General features: G+C 40.8%; 1 protein-coding gene across 1 annotated transcript in view; it reads left to right on the top strand.

Moving 5' to 3' along the window:
* MAMLD1 (mastermind like domain containing 1) overlaps nt 1-17,716 on the top strand; it is a 303,225-nt gene that overhangs the window by 184,479 nt on the left and 101,030 nt on the right. The window contains exon 2 of the mRNA XM_075323789.1: nt 874-2,550. Coding sequence (XP_075179904.1) covers nt 874-2,550 — 1,677 coding nt within the window. The remainder of the gene's footprint in view (nt 1-873; nt 2,551-17,716) is intronic.

Raw genomic sequence — 17,716 nt, forward strand, 5'->3', positions numbered from 1 at the left:
AGTGGTAATGGTGGGCCCCCAAAGTCAGTGGTACTGGTGGGCCACCAGAGTCAGTGGTACTGATGAGCCCTTGGCAGTTCAGTCCGACACTACGTAGGGGCCAGGTTCACATGGCAGTATTTCACTATCTGTAAAAGGACCACAATGCCCAGACCCCGCCACGGGTCCATTGACCGAACCTCATGGGTAAAAATAAAGGTGTGTATATATATATATATATATATATATATATATATATATATATATATATTTATATATATATATATATGAGGTTGTTAATTTGGATCAGAAGAAGTGCTGTCGGTCCAAGGCATTGCAGTCCAAATACAGACCATGAGAGAGAGCCGTCTGTACCCAGCCAAAGGAAATGGGATATTGTGAATGGCTCGTTCACATGAGTGTATAAATTGGAAGAGTGCTATCGTAAATATAAATGATTGCACTCTGACCAATGTTATTCATTGTATAAAAACGGATTGTATACTGGTAAGTGAGAAAAAAAACCACCCACTTTTCTGGATGAGATTGCGACTGATTGAGATTCAGCCTTGATGTGGTGATTGGATAAACACTTGTATGGCCTAATTTTATTATACATTTTATAGTAAAATGATGAATCGGGGACATATTGGTAAAGCATAATATATTGTAGGTATCCCGTAGTGTTTATCGTCCTCGCAATTGTGATATTGTAAAGAAACCAATGTAAATGTTTCCAGCTGGTGACAGTATTAATCATTTTGACAATGACATTTTAATATGAAGATTTGCAAAACCTTTTATGCAATCTTTTTCTGTTGGTAATCTTTCTAATGTGACTTAAATGCCGTGATTAACAAATAGAGATAACAATGTCTGTTCTTATCTTTTCAGCTACAAGGATCCATAAAGAGAAAGCTGGAAGATGACAGTTCCCCTGTGTCCTCTGGCATAAACGATATTATATTTCCAAGTGACAACAAACGACTCTGTCTCGATGATGTTACACTTCCTATGGGCCAAACACAAAGCGCCAGCTCCAGTGTACCCTGCTCCGATTTGCAGCATTCTCCTTTCTCCACCAATCACAGCACCTCGTCCATGGGGGTTGGCGGGCACCAAGTTTTGCTAGAAAATAACCACATGAATGGGAGAGGGATGGCTTCACCGTTCTCCAACACCGATATGAATCAGAAAGTAACATATGAAGAAAAAAATTCCAATCTACAATCTGTGGACCAAGAACTGCAGGATCTATTAGAAGAGTTAACCAAAATGCCTGATCCATCTCCAAATGACCTGGATCTTGAGAAGATCTTGGCAGGTAAGCCAGACGAGCCACTTGTCATGAGCCATTCTCAACCTAATTTAAGTACAACCCCCAAGCTCTCCCCAGCACAATCATCTCATTTGGACAACCACATCTCCAGCAAGGATTTTTCTGGTGGTTGTAGTTCTGCAAATGCTGGATCCCCACAAATTAGACCCTCATCTGCTGGAACCAACTATCCAATCTCATCATCAAGCAAGCCTGTTCAGTCACCTATTCCGGCAAGTCAGAGTAAGAGTCAGTCACAGGCTATGTTACCTGCATCGATGGCCAACATGCCTGGGACAAACTGGCATGCCCAACAGTTGAAACAACTGGCTGCAAGTAAACAAGTACCTCCAGGCAAGCAACAAGTGCCAACACCAAACTGGCCAACAATATCGCCTACGGGTCTCTCTCCACCATACAGACCTGGCTCTTCTCCTCAGCAACCTTTTAGTCCACAAAATGTCATGGTACCCAGTATGAGCACAGGAAGTTTACAGGGGAATCCTATACAAGGGTCACAAAATGCTATGTTGTCAAGCATGCCTCCTACCAGCAACCCAAGCAACAGGCCTTCTCCACCTTATGTATCCGAGAAGATTGCAAGCCCAGCTCTGAACCAGCAACCTTTCAGCCCTCAGAACTCTATGTTACAGAATATTACTACAAGCAACATCCCAGCAAATACTATTAAAAGCCCCCAAAGCAGCATGGTGCCAAGTATGGCGCCTGCCAATGCTGGACCGTCACCACCATATCAACCAGAAAAACTCTCAAGCCCAGCTTTGCATCAACAGCCATTTAGCCCCCAGAACACGCTGATGTCCAGCCTCACCCCTACGGGAAGCCAGTCCAGCCTACAGAATTCTCTCTTCAAGTCGATGACCACAAACCAGCCAAAAAACCTGAACATGATTATGCAGCAGTCTTCCAATGGATTGCAGTCTGCAATAGTCAACGACAATTCGGGAGGTCACGACCAGTTTTCCTTTAACAACACCAAGCCACTGTCTCATTTTGCACCTGATTCTGGTAACCAGAAAATGAACTTGTCATCCAATCCTGGATCGCTCATTCATTATCTCCAGCAGCAGCAACAACAACAGCAACAGCCGCAACATCAGCCTGCGGCAGTGCAGCAGAATCCGCAAGTCGGCAACAATCAGTTTCTCCAACAACAGATAAGACAGCTGATGCAGCCTTCGAGGATGCAGAGACAGATGCAGACCAGTGGTTTGCCCCCTCAGTCCAGACAGGTAAGATTTTTTTATGTAAAGTGCTGCAGTCAAGTCAATACATTTTCTGTAATTATTTCATGTCAATGATGTGCAAACTAAAACACTTTGTAATATATCTTATTAGAGAAATCCGCTTCTGTCACCTCCTGGATTGATCTTTTACTCTCAATTCATGGATAAAATCGGTAAAATCTGTATTCAGTGAAGGCAGATTTTCCCATTACTGAGATAGATGGTGACACTTTGGTGCTTTTAAAATTCTATGGAGGGGGAGGAGCAAGATCCAGACACAGACATTCTGCTGCAAGTTCTCCTAACAGTTAGGGTATGTGCAGATGCTGCAGATTTGGTGCAGAAATTTTCTGCACCAAATCTGCACCTTCTGGCAGAAAAAAAATGCATGCGGTTTTGGTGCGTTTTTGTTGCATTTTTGGTGCATTTTGTTTTAGTGAATCCAATGGCTAGAAAGGCTAAAAAAAAAGCAGGAAAAACTCCCCAGTGATTGACATGCTGCAGATTTTTTTCTGCACCAAATCTACAGGGAAAAAAAAAAAAGCAACATGCGCACAGGACTTCAGAAGTCTCATAGACCTTGCTGGCTTCAGGATAAGCATGCAGATTTTGGTTCAGCTTTCTCAAAGAAAAACAGATAAATAAACACACTGTGCACAAGCCTTACCTTCTCCATAGAATTTTTGGGCCCCAGCTGCTCTCAGTAATGGGTAAATCTGTTTTCACTAAAGACAGATTTTAATCTTGATTTGAGAATTATAAATCAGAAAGAATCATATTTTTCTAATAAGATATATTATAAAGTTTCTTATTTTGATCTATACTATTGATTTATTGATTATGGGGAAAAAAAAAAATATATATATATATATATATATATATATGTATATTTTTATTTATATATATATATATATATATATATATATGTATATTTTTATATATATATATATATGTATATGTATATATATATATATATATATATATATGTATATTTTTATATATATATATATGTATATATATATATGTATATATATATATATATATGTATATATGTATATATATATATATATATATATATATATATATATATATAACCATGGGATTACTCTTTAAATGCTAGAGCCAAAGGTTTTGTTGCACTTTCTATAAAAGTCTTGGTTAATTCAATTCTGGTTTACTGTACAAGTAAGAGAACTGGAATAGCTAGTTTGTCAAAACTCGTCAATAAATCTTTATTCATTATAAAAAAAAAATTCTTAGTGAAAAAAGACAGCAAAAATGGTTATAATAAAACCTAGGGATAAAACATGCATGGAGAGGGCTCACAATCTGTGTAGATATAACAAAAAAGGATATTAGACGCTTATTGGGATATACTGATGACCCCTATAGGGTTAAACTTTCAGGGGAAGATACTGGTGCATTGAGGCAAGGAGAACCTTGCTCAATAATGCTCTATGCCAATCAATGTATTAAAAAGGATTAAAAAAAATACTAAAATACTTATCAGCCCCTCCCCCACCATCTGCAATTCGTGGTATAGAGATGGGGATGCACGGATCAGAGTCCAGCTGGTCACCAGAAGAAGCAATCCAAGAAAATTCAGCAATCCCAAACTATAAAAAAATCCAAAACTTTATTTCACATTTTAACACGCCATGATTAGGACTCCATTAAAAGGGAAACAGATGACGCGTTTCGGATCCAACAGATCCTTACTCATATCTGATCTGATCTCAGGTATGAGTAAGGATCTGTTGGATCCGAAACGCGTCATCTGTTTCCCTTTTAATGGAGTGCTAACCATGGAATTTTAAAATGTGAAATAAAGTTTTGGAATTTTTTATCGTTTGCGATTGCTGGATTTTTCTTGGATTTTTTTGGATTAAGAAGGATTGCCTAGTACAAAAGGTGCAAGTGCTGTGATTTGGCAAGAAGGTCTATATATAACACAATGCAGTGAGATATTAATACATGCACCAGTATCCTATAATCCAGGAAAATCTAAATCAATCACTTCTTGTTTCATATAGTAAGATAGCTGTATAATCCAATATCTTCTTCATGGGAGGGTCGCCTCCCCTCCCTGAATAAGCCATTGGATTACACAGCTATCTTTCTTATGCGAAACGTGCGTCGGTGGGCTTGGGGGCTTCAGCTGCTTGGACACTCCATAGCATATTTGCACTTATTGTGGTATGTACTATTTGAAAGATTGTGATTCCTCCCCATACATATTTTTATCCCTATGTTTTATTATAACCATCCTTGCTGTCCTTTATCACTAAGAAATGTTTTTGTGTAATGAAAAAAAAAATTGACAAGTTTTGAGAAACTCCAGTTCTCTTGTTTCCTTTTCTTGTTAAGGAATTTGTGGTGGCAATGGATTAACCCTATATGGGCATCCATATGCTATTATATATTATACGGTTATGAGGAGTTTTGTTTTTAATTACATTACTGTACAATTGTATGCAGAGTATAAAGGAAAATTATTTTATCTCATCTCCAGATCTTAATATCTAGACGATATTCCACGATTTCCACTTTTTGAATGTTTTGCATATATTATGAGCAAATTCTTTTTGTGTAGTTTTCCGTTCTTTAAGACATTACCACTTTTCCTATGTCTCCTCTTAGGCTACTTTCACACATCCGGTTTGAGCCCTGCGGCTCAATCCGGCTGTGAAAACTATGCAACGGATGCGGCGAAAACACCGCATCCTTTGCATACGTTTTTACATGCGGCCGGTCCGGTTTTTTCCGGTTGCGGCATGCTACTGAGCATGCGCAGTGGAAAAAACCGCATGCGACGACCGGATGCGTTTTTTTCCGCATCGCGCCGCATCCGGCCTCCATAGGGATGCATTGAAAAATGCACCGCAGCGGCCGGATGCGGCGCGATGCGGTGTTTTTTGCCGGAGCAAAAAACGTTGCAGGGAACGTTCGATCCGGCCGCCGCATCGGCTAAATCTGCCGCATGCGGCAAAAACCGGACCGTACGCAAGCTCCTGCGGCACAATACGGCACTAATGTAAGTCTATGCAAAAAAAAACGCAATCGGCGTTACAAAAGCCGGTTGCGGTTTTTCTGCAGAACGCCGTATTGTGCCGCAGAGCAAAAATCCGGATGTGTGAAGGCAGCCTTATGGAGAAAAAAATAAATCCACCTAGATGGATATTTAGCAGGAGAAGTTATTCACATTTTTCCCAGTTTGTAGCTCATACTGGATGTAACAAAGGTCAGGAAGGAAGCATATTTCAGAGAGAGATAAGAACAAGAATAGCTGTGAAACAGGAGGATCATAGGCTAAGAGGAAATGCAAGGAAATTCTGGGATAAAGAAATGGCAATAAATCTAGAAAGATCTGAAACTAATTTATAGCGTATCTCCGGAGTGGAAGGATCTTGGAATTATGGAATTGCAATATAAGCAATAGCTGCCAACGAAGGCAATATAACCAGCCATCCAGGAATAGCGGATATTCCAGAACTCTGTTTCGACAATCAATCTTTCTTTTCAAAAGAAAAACTTTAATATTTAGCTAAAGTTTTATACAGAAAATAATAAATATATAGAAGAATAATAAATAAAATTAATATATAAAAATAATTATTGTATAACAATACATAAGAAAATATTCATAATTATCGGGAAAAAGAAAACAGTGTCGTGCCTAAAAGGGTTGTCTGTCTCTTCTCGCTTCCGCTTCGTAAGGTGGGTGGTGCTGATGATGGCCTGGAAAAGTGCACATTCAGTAGGTGTCATTCATTTCCTACCTAGTAGAATATGAGACTTGCATGATACCTGCCAATCGTGTTCACATCCTAACCGGTACATACAGACGTAACGTCATCACCTAATGATGCGGAATGGGCAGCGCTGGACAATCCCTATAACTTGTGTTAATGTATACTTCATATTTGTTCTTCGCATTGCTGAAGCCAAGGCTTTACCCTCAAGCCAAACATTATCTGTACATTGCTTATATCCTACGTCCGTACAGGTCTTCTCGGGGTTTGCATATTTTCCAACCATGCTGCCAAAGTAAATAAACGTACCTTGTAAAGTGCCAAAATAGAGAATATATGTAAAAGCTAAGGAGCAAAAAGCACAATAGGGTCTTATCCGAGGATAAGGGGCAGGAAATTGCTCCCCTGGTAGAGTTATGTATCACACAACAAGGATAAAGCATAGAGAGTTTGTTCACTACTTTTACATTAATGGCCTATCCTATGGGTACGTGCCCATGATCAGGACCCGCTGCGTCCTGGATATGGCGGATTCTGACCTGTGGGGCCGCGAGAACGCAAGAGACCACAGCTGCTCGTGCCCATGATCAGGGTTCGAGGCACTGTGGTCTCTCGTTGTGTTCTCTCTACGAAGAACGCTTGCAACACTGCAGCAAAGAATTCACATGCTTGCGGCTTGGAAAGCCGCACTGCAGGTCAGTTTTCACTGCGGGCCATACACGCACAGTGGGCATGATATTTCTAGAAATCCCATCCACTGTGCTTGTACTGTACAACACAGGATTTTGGACGCAGGTGAAACACGCTGCATCCAAAACACATTTAACACTGATCGTGGGCACGTACCCTTATGATAAGTCATCAATGTCTGATCAGCTGGGTTCCAACACCCAGCATTCCTGCTGATCAGCTGTCCTTGGTTCCGGCAGCGGCAGCAGACAACCGGAAATTATTAGTTTGGGAGCTGCCTCTTCTTCTGATAGTGGCCACAGCCGGGTACTAAACATCCATCTCCTATTGATTTGAATAGAAGGCGGATGTGCAGTACCTGGCCGCGGCCGCTATTGGTTGACAGGGCAGTTCTGGAACTGAGCATTTCTGGCTTCTTGCTGCAGTTGCTGGCACCGAGAACAGCTGATCAGCGAGATAGGTCATCAATGTAAAAGTAGTGGACAACCTCTTTAGAACTGTCAGCAGTCCCACAGGTTAAAATAAACCCCGTTAAAATACCAGACCTACAGTACTTCATTAACACTATACTCTCTATTTCCAGAAGAGAACAGTAGGTGGATCATATGCACCACTGATGGAGATCCGAAAGAATCATCCATGACACAAAGTTGGCTTGATGTGGTTTTGTTTTCTACGTGTTTTGAAGTCTTCAGGCTTCTTCATCAGGATACAACCACATGCAGGTTGTATCCTGATGAAGAAGTCTGAAGATTTCAAAACGCGTAGATAACAAAACCGCATCAAGTCAACATTGTGTCATGGATGATTCTTTCGGATCTCCATCAGCAGCGCTGATGACCCACCACCTACTCTTTCTCTTCTGGAAATAGAGAGTATAGTGTTAATGAAGTACTGTAGGTCTGCGGTTGATTCACTACACCCCCTTTTGTAATTGGAGGAGTACACTAAATACCACTCCACTGCCCTAATGATGGTACTATAAATTCTGACCTTCAGTATACTTATCCTCACCACAGCGTTCCGGGTACTTTTGTTAGCTGGCTCCTCTTTCTTTTCCTCTAGTCATATTGGATCTTATTAATTAAACTGCCCAATTATGTGAAATAGTTCATTATTTCCAATAAAGAGATCTAGTGCAATTTAGGACTGGAACTAAAGCTGCACAGCATTTTTCCCATATAATGGAAAGAGGTGCAGCTTGTGTACTGAGAAGGAATGTGGATGGCTGCCAGTTGGAGTAGGAACACAAAGACATGAAATTTGATCTTTGTAGCAAACAGCAGAGCAGAGGGAAAGGCACAGCTGTTGTGACATAAACCCACAAGAACAGTCATTTAGGTACTCTGTATATTTCAAGAAAAGACTCCAAGAGACATTAAACTTTTCAGAATCCAAGTAATGTGCCAATACGAATCTGCTAAACAAACGCTTGCATGCTTAGGGCGATGAGTGATCAATTGTTTTATATACTGTATATTTTTTCTTCGTCACTTAAGACTCTTATGCGGGCGTCACACGAGACGATATATTGTGCGATATGTCGGCGGGGTCACGTCGTAAGTGACGCACATCCGGCATCGCTTGATATATCGTAGCATGTGACAGCTATGAACAAGCAGAAATACTCACCTTCTCGTTCATCGCTGACACGTCACTCATTTTCTAAAAATCGCACGTCCTGTTGTTCATAGTTCCGGGAGCAGCACACATTGCTACGTGTGACACCCCAGGAACGATGAACACAGCTTACCTGCGTCCCGCCGGCAATGCTGAAGGAAGGAGGTGGGCAGGATGTTTACATCCCGCTCATCTCCGCCCCTCTGCTTCTATTGGCCGGCCGCTGTGTGACGTCGCTGTGACGCCAAACGCCCCTCACCCTTCAGGAAGAGGATGTTCACCGCCCACAGCGAGGTCGCTCAGCAGGTAAGTGCGTGTGACGGGGATTTAACGACTTTGTGCACCACGGGCAACTAATTGCCCGTGATGCACAAACGACAGGGGCGGGTACGATCGCTCGTGCGATCGCACGATAGATCGTATCGTGTGACACCCGCATTAGAGTTTATCAACTATTAGGCTATATTCCCATTTCTGTTGTTTAGGATCAGTCACAATCCGCCGCTCTGATAAACAACGCAATCCGTTTGGCGGATTCCGTTGTTTCCCATAGACTTGTATGAGTGGCGGATTCTGACTGATGACCTTTGCATCCGCCGCGCAGCGCATCAATCGTTTACTGACTGACCATCGGGCGGGAGGGACGCAGCATGCAACGTTTTTTGTTGCGGCAAAAAAACGCACCCTGCAGGATTCTATTGGAATCCGTCAGGAGGCATAATGTATGTCTATGGTGCAGGATTCCGTTATCCTGTGTCACGCGACGGATTCCAGTGCAGGAATCCGTCACGTTTTACTGAGCATGCCCAGCATGTCCAGCAGAATGTCCGAAATCCTGTAAAATCAGTTGCTCCCTCTCTCTGCCCCCCCACCCCTCCCCAAGCAGGTTTTCAACTGAAATCAATGCACCAACGGAATCCGTTCTTTATGAACAATTCCATGCATTTCTTGTCACACGATGTACAACGCATCAGTCCCATGCGTCAAGCAACGCAAGTGACTAATGCAAAACAACGGAAATGTGAACTTCGCCTTAGATAAAAAAAACACATGTGTCACTATACTAGAGCCTCAGAGGAAGCATAAAGAGAGGATCACAACACAGATTTGGAAATATAAAAATTGTAGGCATTTTTTAAAGTGATAATAACCCCACATTTATATATTAGAATTTCCAATTCCCAGATTATCTTGAAATTTATTAGGAAGATATATTATTGAAACTTAGTAATTCGAAATTTATACCTAATCAAATCTTATTAAGAAGAATTATTATTCCACCTCCTAGATTTCCATCATTGTTATCTCATGCCTTACTTAATTGCAAAAAAGAAGCTGTTTGGGGAAAATCTGATCCCCTTAAACAGTTATGGTTTTTCTTATTTGTATACATTGCGCAAGCACTTTGACTGTCCTATATGAGTGTCAAAAGCTGCATGCATGAGCATACTCACTGCCTCTATCCATAGAGAGCCGAAATAAGAATGAAGAAAATATCCATGCGCTATATAGTACTGTGCGTATTGGTTTTTATTATTTATTCATTTTGTCATAAATCAATAATACAGGTGAAAATAAGGAACCCTGTCATATATATTATCAGAGAAATCCACTTTTTTCTCCTTCTAGACTGATCTTTCATTCTCAAAATTTTCATTTCACAGGTAAGATCTGTCTTCAGTGAATACAGATTTTCCCATTACTGAGATAGGAGATAGGAGAGGACAATTGGTTCTATGAAACATGCAGCACAATGTCTGTGTCTGCCTCTAGCTTCTCCATTCTCCATAAAAGATGGCAGTTGGTTATATGTAACTTGCAGCAGAATGTCTGTGTCTTCCGCTAGCTTCTCCATTCTCCATAAAATATGGCAGTTGGTTATATGGCACTTGTAGCACAATGTCTGTGTCTTCCTCTAGCTCCTCCCTTCTCCATAAAAGATGGTGGTTGGTTCTATGGAACTTGCAGCACAATGTCTGTGTCTGCCTCTAGCTTCTCCATTCTCCATAAGAGATGGTAGTTGGTTCTATGGAACTTGTAGCAGAATGTCTGTGTCTGCCTCTAGCTCCTCCCTTCTCCATAAGAGATGGTAGTTGGTTCTATGGAACTTGCAGCACAATGTCTGTGGCTCCTCCCTTCTCCACAAAAGATGTCAGTTGGTTCTGTGGAACTTGCAGCAGAATATTGTGTCTGCCTCTAGCTCCTCCCTTCTCCATAAGAGATGGTAGTTGGTTCTGTGGAACTTGCAGCAGAATGTTGTGTCTGCCTCTAGCTCCTCCCTTCTCCATAAGAGATGGTAGACATTCTGCTGCAAGTTGCATAGAACCAACTATGTCTAACTCTAGATCCTCCCTTCTCCATAAAAGATGGCAGTTGGTTCTATGGAACTTGTAGCAGAATGTTGTGTCTGCCTCTAGCTCCTCCCTTCTCCATAAAAGATGGTAGTTGGTTCTACGGCACATGCAGCACAATGTCTGTGTCTGCCTCTAGCTTCTCCCTTCTCCATAAAAGATGGTAGTTGGTTCAATGGAACTTGCAGCAGAATCCTCATAGGGCACAGGGCAGACTTATGTTAGACCAGACAACCCCTTGAAGGATAGAGCAGCTATTTTAGCATTCATTATGAACTGGTTAACTAATCAGGGAGAGTTACAGTTGACTCATACGGATCCTGAGAATGGACATAGTTTGAATTCTTGATAGTCAACTTTTGCTATTTTACCAAACAAATGAAAGCATACCTTCACATTTCCCAGTAACCCCTTAAAGTGGACGTGTCACTAGATTTCACTCTACATTCTGCTTAAAGTATTAGACAGATCTCTTAGTCCTAAAAAGACAGTTGTACTTACTCTGAAAACGTATCAAAATGGCTGTATAATCCGGATATTAAAGTGAACATGTTAAGAGTCCAGAATGAGGGAGGTGGATTAATAAAATTCATATTTTAACATTGGGTAGTAAAACTTTTAAAAAGGATTACACATCTTTTCTGACATGGATTTTCAAAGTAAATATCACAGCTTCATTAGGTCAAGGAGATCTAGTTAGTATTGTGCGTCGTTTCTATTGTAAAATCCTTTTAAAATTTAATTTTTGATAATATTAAAGTATCAATCTGTTAATATCAAAGTTTTTCCCGTAGAAAGTGTAGTCTTTAAAATCATCACAAAAATAAAAAATACCATAAGGAAATACAATTGGCCACAGCTTTTATCATGCCTTTCTAAATGTTTTTTTAATCAAGTGCACAAAATGATTTAATTTCCATCAAATATGAAAAGCAGCTGCCATGAGAATGTGCATGACTGAAATGAAGATGATTAAACAGTGTTCGTCGAAGAAGTCGAAGCAAGCAAAATCCTAAAATAACACTAGAAGCTATTTATACAATAAAATTATTTTGATGTGGAATCAATGGAGCTTGATGGGTGCCAGATCATCAGATTTTCTGGATTATTAGATGATCTTAGATAAGTATGTAATAGCAAAATATGCTGCTTTAGACTGTTTTTCATTAGTTTTTCTGCACCTGTTCTAGAGGAATTTTATATTACATTGCAGTTGTGAAAACAAGTACCAGATATTCAGACATTCGGGATTATCAAATGCTGAAATAAAGGAATCTCATATATATATATATATATATATATATATATATATATATATATATATATATAAGTCTTGGCCAAACATTTTGAGACGGACACAAATTTTGGTTTTAACAATGTTTGCTGCTTTAGTGTTTCTATAATTACTAAAGTCCAATTATAAAAATGTCATAAGTTTTTAAACTTTTATTGACAAATACATCAAGTTTATGCAAAGACTCAATATTTACAGTGTTGGCTCTTATTTTTCAAGACTGCTGCAGTTGGTCATGGCAGCTGGATATCAGCTTATTTGCCTAGTTGCCAAATCCTGACTGATGTCATCCCATCCTGCCTAATCAGTGATTGGAATTTATCACAATGTCTGTGTTTTTATTTGTCTGCACTCTTTTTGAGGATTGACCAATGGAATTGAAATCTGGGGAGTTTCCTGGCCAAAATGTCAATGTTTCGTTCACCGAGCCCCTTAGTTATCACTTTTGCCTTCTGATATAGTGATCCATCATGCTGGAAAAGGATTTGTACATCACCAAATTACTCCTGGGACGTTGAGAGAAGTTGCTCTTGGAGGATGTTTAGATTCCATTTATTCATGGCAGTATTCGAATCGTAGGCAAAATTGTGCTTGAACTCCCTCCATGTCGAAAAAGCAACCGCACAAAGGAATGGTCTTGGGATGCTTTTCTGTTGGGATGGCACAGCACTTATGGTAGCACTAACCTTAACCCACATTTGAATGATCTAAGGATGCTTTTCTGTTGCAATGACACAGCACTCATGGTAGCACTTACCTTAACCCCAGAAATGAATGGTCTAAGGATGCTTTTCTGTTGCGATGACACAGGACTCATGGTAGCACTAACCTTAACCCCCACAAATAAATGGTCTCAGGATGATTTTCTGTTGCGATGGTACAGGACTTATGGTAACACTAAATGTAACCCCACAAATGAATGGTCAAAGGATGCTTTTCTGTTGCGATGGCACAGGACTCATGGTAACACTAACAACCCCACAAATGAATGGTCTAAGGATGCTTTTCTGCTGCGATGGCACAGGACTCATAGTAGCACTAACCTTAACCACACAAATGAATGGTCTAAGGATGCTTTTCTGCTGCGATGGCACAGGACTCATAGTAGCACTAACCTTAACCACACAAATGAATGGTCTAAGGATGCTTTTCTGTTGCGATGGCACAGGACTCATGGTAGCACTAACAACCCCACAAATTAATGGTCTAAGGATGCTTTTCTGTTGCGATGGCACAGGACTCATGGTAGCACTAACAACCTCACAAATGAATGGTCTAAGGATGCTTTTCTGTTGCGATGGCACAGGACTCATAGTAGCACTAACCTTAACCACACAAATGAATGGTCTAAGGATGCTTTTCTGTTGCGATGGCACAGGACTCATAGTAGCACTAACCTTAACCCCACAAATGAATGGTCTAAGGATGCTTTTCTGTTGCGATGGCACAGGACTCATGGTAGCACTAACCTTTCCTTCTTTAGGCAACCATTCTTTCAGATGCCCCATACAGTGAAGGGGGCTTCATCAGAGAAAATAACTTTGCAGCAGTCCAATCCTTGTACTTGCAAAATATCAAGCTGTCCTTGATGTTGTCCTTGGAAAACAGTGGATTTTTCTCTGCCCATCTTGATACCAGGCCAGCTTCTGAAAGCCTTCACTGTGTGAGCAGATGCTCGGACATCTTTTTGCAGCCATTCACGAGCAAGCTGTACTGGTGTTGGACTGATCTCATACCTGAATCCGGTCCTGGCATTTTCTGGACTTTCTTGGGTGCATGATAGAGTGATAGCAGCTGCCTTGTCCTCGTCACCACTTTTTCCTGGTCTAACAAGATCATTGAAATGATGTTAGCACTTAATTTTTTGGTCAGGGAGGAAATTAAGTGGAAGTGAAGTTTTTGTGATTTAAGTTAATGTTCATGGAATGACTTTGCAAGTTTTGATAAATCTTCAGAACAATCTAGAATGAATGCAAATTACCAGTATAGAAACCAAAGTGGTAAATTTTATGTAATGCAAAATTTGTCCATCTCAAATCTTTTGGCCCTAACAGTGTTTATTTAGATATAAATGGTATTCTGGCTGGTAACATTTACTGGAAACATAAGACTTGCAAGACACTCATGCTACTCATTGCACCTGCTCCAAGTGTTTCCGCTCTTTGGTGGTTTCTGGTTGCATGAAATCACACTAAAAAGTTATTTACGTTTTTAACTTTTATTTTTCATGATTTTGATCTACTATGGTTGACATTCTCCAAGAGTAATATTTCAGTGTACTTGCAAAAACTACAATAATAAGTGATATGGTAAGACTTGCAGTATGCAAACTATGATCTCTTTATTTTACATATGAGACTGCCCAGCATCTGGAAATGTCTGTACAGGGAGTAGGTTTAAAGAGATCAAACAGTCCTATGAGTTGCCAGGTGCTTACTTTGACCGTGCTGGCAATGTCTTCAGCTCCACCTCCTGATTCTGAGCTTCTGACTTTTTTTCCTCTGGCTTATCCTGATGCTGCCAATTCAATTTCTGTGCATTCCTTGCTCCCAAGTATTACTTTAGATTAATTTCCAACAGCTATCACTTATCACAAATTACACAGAGCGCTGCAGCAGCCTTGTGAAGGTTAAAATCCACTTAGGTTGTACCTGATCATGGCTAACCAAATGGCATTTATTGGTGTTTCATTATATAAACAGTCTGTGCAGGGTATGCAATCCCATCTAGTGCCAGAAAAAGGAGAGCTTTTTACCATTTACTAAATTGCCAAAATTCCCAAGGTTCACAATTACAGATAAATTTCCCCAGAGACATTGCCACTCCCATGAAGAATTGGCTTTCGAGCTATTTAAGAGGGTTTCTAAGATAAGGAGAGCTTCTAAGGAAGCTTATGATGATTCAATACACAATATGGGGCTTTTTAATACCCCTTAACATTTTAGATTTTATGACTTGATATACCCTTGCTAGTTGTTATGCATAATGTTCTTTTGCAGTCACTCTTTCATGCCTTTTATGTATATCATTTTAGTATTTTGCATGTCCAAAATATCAGAGAACTGTTTCAGCCTTATAGCGCTCATCAGTGAGGCTCATTGGAATGCAAAAAAAGGTATCAAATAGCCATTAATATTTCCTCGCACAGCTTTTTTAACATAAATATCAAAGCCTAATGTTTCTCTTCCAATGCCAGATGCTAATGTAGGGACAATGGAAAAGACATCTGTACTACAGTGCTGTCAGATCAAGAAAGCTTACCCAGAATCCCTCCGGCATGAGTGTGGGCCTTCCCTGGTGGATTTCTTTTCTTTAAGTGTAGATGGATTTGGGACAGCAAACCTAATATCTGCTTCATATCCCAGTCTTTAATCTTAAATCTATTTCGTAGGGTGTGAAAAGCTATTAATCACTACCGCTGCTTGGCACACATAAGTAATCCGGAATGTCAATACATCTTTAGCGTGCCACCATTAAGCAACTGTAGGAGAAATTCAAGACAATTAAGGGGCATAGTTTATGTAATAGATTACTAGTGTTCATGGCGGTAGTAATATCAGATGCGTGCTAAAATACACTGTGCAGACCTAAAATGAGTCACGCAGAAGATAATAATTCAGTGTGTTTGTCCAAAAGCGATATCGCTCTCCTTTCCTGCCGAGGCCAATACTGTAAAATAAAGAGATTTGAAGATTTCAAGTTGATAAAACAACTATAAGGCTAACGTGAATTGAGGTACCCCATACACAATAGCTAGCTGATGGTTCATCCAGCAGTAATCTCACCCGACTCCTCCATACACATGCGTGCTCGGTCTGCCGTGTGCTCCTATGTTCTCTGAGACAGCAGCTGTCAGGCTGCTCTGTTGGCGACCAACCATTCCAAGAAGAAAAGGATTGTCAGCCCACAACTAGACATGCCAAATCCTTATCTTCCGCAACATTCAGGAGGCACACAGTGGACAGTCATCTGAACATGCCGTTATTGGTGAGTTCGGGCAACATTAGGGTAAGTTGTATGGAGACTTTACAGCGGTTGTCCACAACTTTGACATTGATGGCCTATCCTTAGGATAGGTCATCAATGTCTGATCGGCCAGGGTCCGACAACTCACACCCCCGCAGACCAGCTGTACCCGGTACCAGCTGCGGCAGCAGGCAGCCAGAAGTGCTCAGTTCCAGAGATGCTCTGTCATCTGATTGCGGCCGCAGCTGGGTACTGGACATCCACCTCCCATTCTAATCAATAGGAGGCGAATGTGCAGTACCCAGCCATTGACACTATCAAAAGACGGAACCGTTCCAGAACTGAGCATTTCTGGCTGCCTGCTGCCGCCGGTGACATAAAAACAGCTGATCAGCGGGGGTGCAGAATATCGGACACCGGCCGATCAGGCATTGATGACCTACCCTAAGGATAGGCCATCAGTGTCAAAGCAGTGGATAACCTCTTTGAGATTAAAGAATTTCTGTGCTTGTGACTTCTGATATTTTAAGAAAATACAAGAAAAAATGGAATAAATGCTGTTAAAATGTGATCTATGATAAATGATTTGATGATGGTCTATGTTAAAGACCATCAAAGAGTCCTGTATTTACTATGATTTATTTATAATACTGATTTTCATCACTGTGGACCACTGGGTCCATCAGGTATCAGGACCTCCGTGCGACTGCCACTTCTGTAGCTCCTATAGTTATCACAAACTCAACTGCTCCCGTTCCAGCATTGATCTGTCTTAGTTGCACAGACTGAAAGCTCTAGTGGCCAGTTAGGTGGTCTGGCTGGGTGGCAAATCAAAGGAGCAAATCAGCGGACCACTCAATGGACAAGTTCAACGCCTAGTCAGTGCTCCCTGAATGCTATTTAAAACCTCCACTCCCAAGTACCTGTGCCAGCTATTGTATACTTTTTGATATTACCCTTGTGCTCTCTTGGACTGCTTTCCAACCCAAACAAATTCTTGACCATTTATGTGATTAAGCCAAGGATGGTTTGACTCTTTGACCTTACTCCTCTCTTCCTTTAATTCCATCTGACTTTCTGGACTTGGCTATCTCTGTCTTCACATTTGGATCACATTTTGTATGTGTCCTGGATTTTCTTGTTCTGATTTCACTACTTTAATATTTTTCTTCAGTTTTATCCATCAGTGAGCATCAAATCTGCAAATGCAACTGTGTGGTGTTGGGGGGGGAGGGGTAGGTGGGGATTGGGTTGGGTGGGGAGGAGAGGAGAAGAGGGGCTTCAAGTTGAGTCCTGATGTTTGAGATTAGGTTATAGTGTGAAAATAAAGGATCCCTTAACCCTGGTAAGCAAAATGGCTAGCCCATTGCCAATTCTGCCCGATTCTGCACTGATGTCTTCATGTAAAAAAGAAAGGAGTTATGAGATACTTCTTAATCCAGAGATTTCTAAATCTTCGCTTAAGAGTTAAGGAATTTTTTCTTACATCACATAACCAG

This window comes from Anomaloglossus baeobatrachus, chromosome 9 (genome assembly GCF_048569485.1).
Source record: "Anomaloglossus baeobatrachus isolate aAnoBae1 chromosome 9, aAnoBae1.hap1, whole genome shotgun sequence".
Classification (NCBI taxonomy): Eukaryota; Metazoa; Chordata; class Amphibia; order Anura; family Aromobatidae; genus Anomaloglossus; species Anomaloglossus baeobatrachus.